This window comes from Panicum hallii, chromosome 5 (assembly GCF_002211085.1).
Source record: "Panicum hallii strain FIL2 chromosome 5, PHallii_v3.1, whole genome shotgun sequence".
NCBI classification, from domain to species: Eukaryota; Viridiplantae; Streptophyta; class Magnoliopsida; order Poales; family Poaceae; genus Panicum; species Panicum hallii.
The window spans coordinates 32,131,222-32,140,253 of NC_038046.1; the positions used below are offsets into that span (position 1 = coordinate 32,131,222).

Consider the following 9,032-nt stretch of genomic DNA (forward strand, 5'->3'; position numbering starts at 1 on the left):
GAGACCGTGGATAATGAGACGCTAAGGGCCTGGACACCCTAGCAGGAGGTACCCCTGTCTGTATGTACTGACAGTACCAACTTACTTTCATCTTTAAATGTACAAACATGTATGCAATGTTTTTAATACCTCTAACCTCAAATATAAGTTTGTTTAGGATTATCATTCGTCAAATATTATCAATTTGGTCATCAATTTTTTTAAAATCATAAATATTCATAGCATTAGATATGTCACTTAATATGTCGTGAAAAGGATTTTTAAAGACATAACTCTTTTTTAAAAAAAATAATAGGCATATCTTATAGATGTATTTTTGTTAAGTTATTTATTTTAGTGGAATCAAAATATCATGTTAGACACCGTGATTTTAGATCAAACCGAGTAATCTTTTAACATCACACCACCTGTGGCCTGACTCACATGACAGGGAGACATGGATTCACTCTGCTGCAACATAGCAGAAAAGCCCAAGGGCAAGGGCAAGAGGTGCAGAGTTTTTTTTTTGAAAACTGTACAACGGGGGAAGCCCCTGCTATGGTAATATATATATATATATATATATAAAGAAAAGTATTGTACAGAAGTTCGCCAACCACAAAGAGATGAGGAGCTAGAAAAGGAGAGGAAACCTCAGAGAAAACTCTGAGAAAGGAGAAGAGAAACATTAGCTAAGGCGGACACTATCAATCCAGCTAAGAAAGGCCTGTCGTTTGTCTTCCTTGATTCTGTGAGCTTGAAGTCTTGCCTCGTCTATAAAGTTTGAAAACCAGCCTCTAACTGTTGGTCTTTTCCCTTCAGAGATTAGATTGTTCCTTTGCTTCTGGATGTGCCAGGTGGCTATTATGAATACTTCCATGAAGAACCAATGTTGAAAGTCCTGTCTAGCTCTCTTCATCATTTGGAAGAAATATAGGTTGTCCCTCCAGATTATGTTTATTGCCTGCCAGCAGGATTTGCTGAAGGTGCAAGAGAAGAAGAGGTGCAAAGTTCAGCCTTATTTGGTGTCAAAGACGTGGGGAAGATAGAGCCACGAAATAATTAATACAGTTTCAGACTATCAGTCCATTTAAAGCCTATAAGATATCGGACTACCGGCATGTTCAGCTAACTGCTCACTGGAACCAAAACAAAAGGCACGAAGCTCGATCTTCTTAGGCTCGATTCATAAACATCAATTCCGTAAGTACAACAACAATCCACAAAGTGAAACAACTAACAGCAACATCACATTGAGCAGAGGATTCGGCCAAATAAATCAAAACCTCCAGTGGCGAAATAACAGGGTCCGGTAGGTCCTCAGCATCTTATTTGGAGCATCTCCCGACTATTACAGAAGGCGAAAATCTCTAATTCTGATCAGAAGTAATTGCTACTGTAGAATTTCTTCAGGAAATCGGAGCTCCCTTGGTCCTTTGAACCCAGCTCCTGCACCAGGCCCTCTTGGCCAATCACATACTGCCCAATCACGTGATGGCGCTGCTTTGCGTGCTCAACTATGTTGTTCAGCTCCTCCATCCCCTTGAACAGAAGCATATCAATAACCTGTTTTGCAAAAAAAAGGTTAGTTGACATGCATGACACTTTGGTAAGAAAGACCGCTGACCTACATGAATGGTAATATTAAAAAGAAGAGCCAATCCTGATATTCAGAAGCAATGGAAGGCTACAGATATCAAGGCAGGGATCTGCCATCGCTCTAAGGGGAAGGCATTGATGAAACATGCGAAATAATAATTCTAGGGGTTTCTGAAATTTATGTTGGAGGCTGAAGGCCATAGGTGGTACAAAACAGACGCACTTCAAGTTAGCACTGTTATCATGTAAAACTCACTGAATGACAACACTAAGTTTACCAGAAAAATCATAAACTCATTGAAATTAATAATAAAATTGGAGTTTCTGCAAAATTTCAATCCAAACTTGGTGCATACAAAATACATCACTGAACTCCAAGCTATCAGGATCTTTGATCCCAATAACTGTTATTCTATACATTAAACACAGCTCCTTGCTCCTTCATTTCCACTCTCTTGGAATGATAATGGATAAGGAGCTAACTCCAAATGATTTCCAAGTTTTTACAAACCTAAAGTCAGTTAATAATTTAGGAAGAAATCCAAATAAACCTCCAAAGTTTGGTCCAGAGTTCGTTTGGCCCCTGATATAACACCATGAATCCAACCCCTAAACTTTATTGTTATATCCAGATCACCCGGCCTAGTTCAGTTTAATGCGGACTATCAAGGACTGAGGGATTGGGAGGGAATTGAACTTTATTCCTCCGATTCCATGCCAACCCCTGCGCAACCGAACAAGGCCTAAGCTGGTTTTGATGGGTGGTTTTGCATCTGTGGTCCTTTGTCACCCGGTTTTGCTACTTAAGCGGCCTAATCATACAAGTGTAGTTACAAATTTTTATTTGCCTTGGACAAGAAATGCTAACACAAGAATGGGCAAACCGTAAAAAACATAATATGTACTTGCAGCTGAAAAAGATGGAATATGTAATAATCAAGATCTCAAAAGATAGTATATGTTATTAGTTATACATCTTTTCGCCTGACCAAAAATGACTTGCATATCTTTTTTTAACAAAATGTCCACAAGGCCTAAAATCATTCTCTTGTTGCAAAACAAGAACTACAACATTTTGCAGACTGCTTTCCTGTTATCACCATATTTTTAACAAGATGCTACTTTTAGTTTGTTCATTGATAGCCTCCAGTTATACCAATATGATTGCATCAAACCACAATTATATAACTTTGACTCCCTGATAAAGAATGTTTATGCTTGATTTTTGTAAATCTACCCTAGAATAAAAGGTATGCATCATTCATTTTTCCCACATAACATACAGCCATACACCAATATGTATAGTTTACAGAAACATACAGCCGTACACTCAGAGTGAACTTTGACCCCAGATAAAAAATGTTAAGATAGTGGAAACGTGCCAAGATTGCGAGAACGAAGTGGTGGAAGCTTAGAGGGGAAGAGGCACAAACGTTTAAAGAGAGGATGCTAGGCGAGGGGTCTTGGGAAGAAGGAGCAGATGTAGATGATATGTGGCTAAAGATGGCGACATGTGTTCGGAAGGTGGCCTCAGAAGTGTTTGGTGTGAGTAGGGGAGGCAAGCAGGAAGTGAAAGAGAGTTGGTGGTGGAATGACGAGGTGCAAAGGGCTATTAAGGAGAAGAAGGAGTGTTTCAAACGCCTTCACCTCGACAAGAGCGCAACCAACATCGAGGGCTATAGATTAGCGAAGAGCTCTGCAAAGCGAACTGTAAGTGTAGCGAAAGGTCAGGCTTTTGATGACCTTTATCAACGGCTAGGTACGAAGGAAGGAGAGAAGGACATTTATAGGATAGCTAGGACCCGCGAGAGGAAGACAAGGGACATAAACCAAATCAAATGCATCAAGGATGGGACAAATCGACTTCTGGTGAAGGATGAGGAGATCAAGGACAGATGACGAGAATACTTCGACAAGTTGTTTAATGGAGAAAATGAGGGTCCTACCTTCGAGTTGGACGACTCATTTGATGATACCAACAGACGCTTTATGAGGAGGATTCAGGAGGCAGAGATCGGGGAGGCCTTGAAGAGGATGAAGGGAGGTAAAGCGATGGGCCCCGATGGCATTCCCATTGAGGTGTGGAGATGTCTGGGCGAGAGGGCGGTAGTATGGTTAACTAAGCTTTTTAACCTAATTTTCCGGTCAAACAAGATGACGGAGGAATGGAGGAGAAGTATATTAGTACCGATCTTCAAGAACAAGAAAGATGTTCAAAGTTGTACTAACTACCGGGGGATTAAGCTGATGAGCCATACGATAAAGCTTTGGGAGAGGGTTATCGAGCATCGCCTAAGAAGATTGACAAGGGTGACCCAAAACCAGTTTGGGTTCATGCCTGGGAGGTCGACCATGGAGGCGATTTTCTTAGTACGACAGTTGATGGAGAGATATAGAGAGGAGAAGAAGGACTTACACATGGTCTTTATTGACCTAGAGAAGGCGTATGACAAAGTACCGAGAGACGTCATGTGGTGGGCCTTGGAAAAACACAAAGTCCCAACTAAGTATATTACCCTCATCAAGGATATGTACAAGGATGCGATGACTTGTGTTCAAACATGTGATGGCGATACCAGTGACTTTCCAATTAAAATAGGGCTACATCAGGGGTCAGCATTGAGCGCTTATCTATTTGCTTTGGTGATGGATGAGGTCACAAGGGACATACAGGGCGATATCCCCTGGTGTATGCTCTTTGCTGATGATGTGGTGCTAGTTGACGAGAGTAGAGCAGGGGTTAATACGAAGTTAGAGCTGTGGAGACACACGCTAGAGTCGAGGGGGTTCAAACTGAGTAGGACCAAGACCGAGTATATGATGTGCGACTTTAGCCCGACTAGGCATGAGGATGGGAACGTTAGCCTCGAAGGTCAAGTGGTGGCCAAGAAGGATACTTTTCGGTATCTAGGATCAATGCTTCAGAAAGATGGAGACATTGATGAAGATGTTAGAGATAGAATTTCAGTCGGTTGGTTGAAGTGGCGGCAGGCTTCGAGCATCCTTTGTGACAAGAAGGTGCCACAGAGGCTAAAAGGTAAGTTCTACAGGACGGCGATTCGCCCGGCGATGCTATACGGTGCTGAATGTTGGCCTACAAAAAGGCGACATGTCCAGCAACTGAGTGTAGCAGAGATGCGTATGCTGCGTTGGTTCTGCGGGCATACAAGAAGGGATAGAGTCCGGAACGAAGAGATTCGAGATAGGGGAGGGGTGGCACCTATCGAGGAGAAGGTGATTCAACATCGGTTGAGATGGTTTGGACATGTACAACGGAGGCCTCCCGAGGCGCCGGTGTGTAGTGGAGTTTTAAAGCGGGACGATAATGTAAAGAGAGGTAGAGGTAGACCTAGACTAACTTGGGACGAGACGGTTAAGAGAGACCTTAAGGAGTGGAATATCGCTAAGGAATTAGCTATGGATAGGAGCGCTTGGAGATTAGCAATTAACGTACCTGAACCGTGACCTTTGTTACTTTTTATTTAACCCCTAACTCTTCCTTTGGCTTGTGCCCTTTTTGTGTTTCTTATTCTTGTTTTCTGTGGGTTTCATCTCTAGCCTACCCCAACTTGCTTGGGACAAAAAGCTAAGTTGTTGTAGTTGTTGTAGTGGAAACTTCATATTATGTGAAAAGGTCAAACTGAGTTGGAAGGTAACAGACTTTAAGTTAGCCAAGTTAATTGCATCTCTAATGCTATGAAGTATACAGGAGTTCATATTTGTGAATTGAAGCCAAATCACTTGTAGTAACATTCCAAGGAAGCCAAGAAACTGAAAGTTAGAACCTGTAATGGGCATGGTGGCCCACATTATGACACTGTAAACCATGAACTCTAAGATACAGAGATCCAATGATACAATATTCAACTTCATTAGATGATACAAATGGGATCTAGCATCTTTCTTAGGAGAAAAAAAGGACTTCATAAATGTCTCTAAATTTAACATGAGCTGATTATATAACAATTAGCAAGCTGTCTAGAACTATAAACTTCATCCTTAATCCTGCCTAACAAAAACAACCAAGAAACAAATTTGGGTTTACGCAGAATTTAGAAGTCTAACAAGCACATGGTTGCAGAAACAAGAGTATCAAACTCATTCTTCCTTTAATGGGATTTGCATTGATAAACATTTTTATAAATATGTTGGGTAGACAGTTACAGTAATTCATCAGGCAATGCAAAGAATTTCCCTGTAAACTTTTAGGTGTTAACATCTATCACGACTAACCAAATCATTCCAGACTACAAATGTCAAAGATCCCTAATATCATCAGACTGTGAGCTGCCTTACTGGCAAAGGGCGTAAAACATATATTCAAGTAGAAACATAGTGAAATAGTTTACAGACTGTGAGCTGCCTTATTGCCTTATGGAAGAGCAAGTGCAATTCTGAAACTATAGCAAAGTAAGACTAATATGAAAGCAAGCCAGCGACATTTAGCATCACAATAATGCAAATCAACCAACGTCGATCAAACACTACAGTCAACCGTGCACTTAGCCAGCAATGTGATATGATATGACATGAGCAGGTTAAAATACTGTAACCTGCCTTCGAAAGTTCGAATGAATAACTGTACGGCCTCCTTTGGATACGCCCATTCGCCATGTGGATAATAGGAGGAGACTGTGTGTGGATTTTTGTGGGTAGGGGGGTGGGGGGCGGGTTGAGGGGGAAGTTAGTTCATTTCCCCCTCAATCGCCGCCATTATACCGGGGAATGATTTAGCCAAACTAGCCCTATGCCTAAAAATACACTGCAATCGGCTGTGAATCTTTCACGTAAAATCTTATAATCCACCCAACATGTCATACCATACGGACGGTGCATCCACGATTCATGAGCCCAACTATAAACAAATATGCCGGATTCTACAGAAAATGCACCTTTAGACCAGACAGAATCCAAATCGGAGAAGCCTATGTCTTGACCTAGGGATCGAATCGAGAGGGGAAGCCAGAAAACGAAGGGGACGGGAGGGGGAACCTTAGGGTTGGTGATGTTCTGGTTCTTGCGGATCTCCTTGGCGATGGTGGAGCGGAGCTGGGAGGGGGTGACGACGTCGTCGAGGTTGTAGATCTCCATGACGGTGGGGATGGAGCGGCAGGCCTGCTTGAAGAAGTCGAACACGCGGTGCCGCGCCTCCTCCAGCGACGCCGAGTTCGGGGGCACCTTCACCGCGCGCATCGTGAACGCCATCGTTACCCCACTCCTCCGGCCGCGCCGCCTCTCGCCCTCTCCCTCGCCGGTGGGTCGTGCTGGTGGTGGCTTCGGTTCGAGCTCCGGGAGGCCACGTGATTTGGCCGCGGACCTGCGATAGCTGTGGGAGGTGTCGTTGGGCCGCAAGGATGGGGACGGCGTTCAGGCGAAGGCTTGGGCCGAATACAAACGTGAATGAATTTGAATACAAACGTGATTCTAGTTTTTTTTTCCTTAGCTGTTCGTAGTGAATATGAATTTGAATGGATTTATTTTATAGTTATAACGTGTACTCTGTATCTCCAGATGTCAATATTACTATAATGTGCAACTCATATCAAGTATAGCGCGTACTCCCTCCTTTTTTAACTATATATCATAGATATATTATAAATGGCTTTAGCTTTTCTTAATATATAATTTATATTATATATTTAGACATAATGTACAATTAGATATATAAAAAATCTATATAGATAAAAACTAAAATGACCTATGATTTATGATGGAGGGAGTAAAATCTGTATATAAAACATTGTGATCCTAATTTTACACCCATATCAGATCCAAATGATTAAATTTCATCAATGCTAGTAGCATCACACGGATGCGGACACGAGCCCATGCTTGCATCAGAACCTACTTCTAACCTCTAATAGCAATTCCTGATAGTCTTTTAAGGCTGCTTGAACTTGGCTGATGTGAGCGATGAAACACCAAACATGACGTTGGTCCAACCTATCCTGAAATCCACTAAGACCCTTCTCGGGCCCTAAAGAGTAAAATGCCACAAGTATAGAACTCGATATTAATACACTTAATCTTACTTGCCCTTTAGAAATACAGTGTGACGCAGACGCCCATAACACACATACAAAATCATCTCTACGAATCCATGCATACACCTTTACGAGCATCTTTGAGAGACTAATGTGATAAATCTCAATATTGATGATGTCAATATAAGTGCCTCGCTGTCAACGGGGATTTCACCTACCACACCCACCACTGAAAGAATAACACCGTTTAAATCCTAAATTGAATAAGTACGGGAAAAAGTAGGCACCCATGCCGAATCGAGAACTCAAATCCTGATGGGCAGGTTCCACCATAAGAAACCTTACCAGTTCAGTTATATTCAGTTCGTTCTCTCTATCTAACGGTTTCACAATGAAACAAGCAATACATGCAATAGAGAGGTTTTACTTCTGCAGTTTCATGCTAGTGTGATCAATGGTGATTTATAGTTGGCGTTTAAATTTGTAGGAGAGGGAGCGATGCAGTTTCATGAGGTGGGTTGATCCCGAATGTTCTGGTGTTCTGGTGAAGCTTATGAAGAGGGAGGTGCAAGCTGAAGAGGATGCAAAGAAGTGGGAGGAGGAAAAATTGGCAAAGACTAAACAAGATGCTGCTAAACAACTGAAGAAGGTGCAGCCACAACTGCACAAGGCCACCGACGAGCTAAAGTCATCACAGATTTATAGGCATAATGTTAAACTCATGCACGTGATGCTTGCTAAATTTGTTATTGTTTTGGGATTAATCCTTAGTCAAAGTTAACTAGATAGTTAAAAAGTTGGATACTATTCTTATTTTAATAGCTAATGGTACTTTTAGTCAAGTAGGATAAGAATACTAAAGTTTATGATAATAGGAAAGGCCCCCCGCATCGCTCCCTACGCGGATGACTCGGGTGGTGGCCAAACCCTAGCCGCTGCCACCCCTTCCTCCCCTTCCCGCCACCATGCCTTCGGTGCTACGTGGGCAGCGGAGCACAGCACCGCAGCGAGGCACGCCTGGGGCCAGTGCGAGGTTAGCATGCGAAGGAGGTGGTGGCCCCCTCATCGTGGTGCTGCACCGATGGCCACGATGGGTTTGCACAGCGGCGCGACCATCGGCTCCACCAAGAGCTAGGACGCGGTTGGAGGTGGAGGGCGCCATGGATCTGCTTGCGGCGACGGCATTCGTGGCCGGCCGTAGGGCTGTTTGGCCACCAGGAGGGGAGATGCCAGGGAGCTATGGCTGGTACAGGGGGAGCTAGCTGCGCGAGCAGGTGCAGCGGTGGTGACGGTGGCGCATGGTGTGGTGCGCATGAGGGTGGGGTAGTTGAGGCTGAATGGTTAGCGTGCGAGCGTGGCCACGTGGCCGTGCGTCTAGGCAGCGGCGCGCTCAAGTAGGTGCTCAGGAAGCCTTGTCGCGCCGAAGTGGTGGTGGCAGCGGCCTGGTGCATCCATGGTGGCTCTAGTGGG

At 43.5% G+C, this 9,032-nt stretch overlaps 1 protein-coding gene across 1 annotated transcript; it reads right to left on the minus strand.

Moving 5' to 3' along the window:
• Positions 1–1,131: 1,131 nt before the first annotated feature.
• LOC112895953 (NADH dehydrogenase [ubiquinone] 1 alpha subcomplex subunit 6) lies at positions 1,132–6,918 on the minus strand. Its single transcript, XM_025963970.1, has 2 exons — positions 6,571–6,918; positions 1,132–1,545 (listed from the first exon to the last, which is right to left on the minus strand). The coding sequence occupies exons 1-2, from the start codon at positions 6,781–6,783 to the stop codon at positions 1,360–1,362; spliced, it is 399 nt and encodes a 132-aa protein (XP_025819755.1). The 5' UTR covers positions 6,784–6,918; the 3' UTR covers positions 1,132–1,359.
• Positions 6,919–9,032: the final 2,114 nt, after the last annotated feature.

Excerpts from the sequence above, each read along its gene's own strand:
- LOC112895953 (XM_025963970.1), bottom strand. The coding sequence starts at position 6,783 with ATGGCGTTCACGATGCGCGCGGTGAAGGTGCCCCCGAACTCGGCGTCG. Across the intron at positions 1,546-6,570 it reads AGAACATCACCAACCCTAAG|GTTATTGATATGCTTCTGTT; the intron begins GTTCCCCCTCCC and ends TTTGCAAAACAG.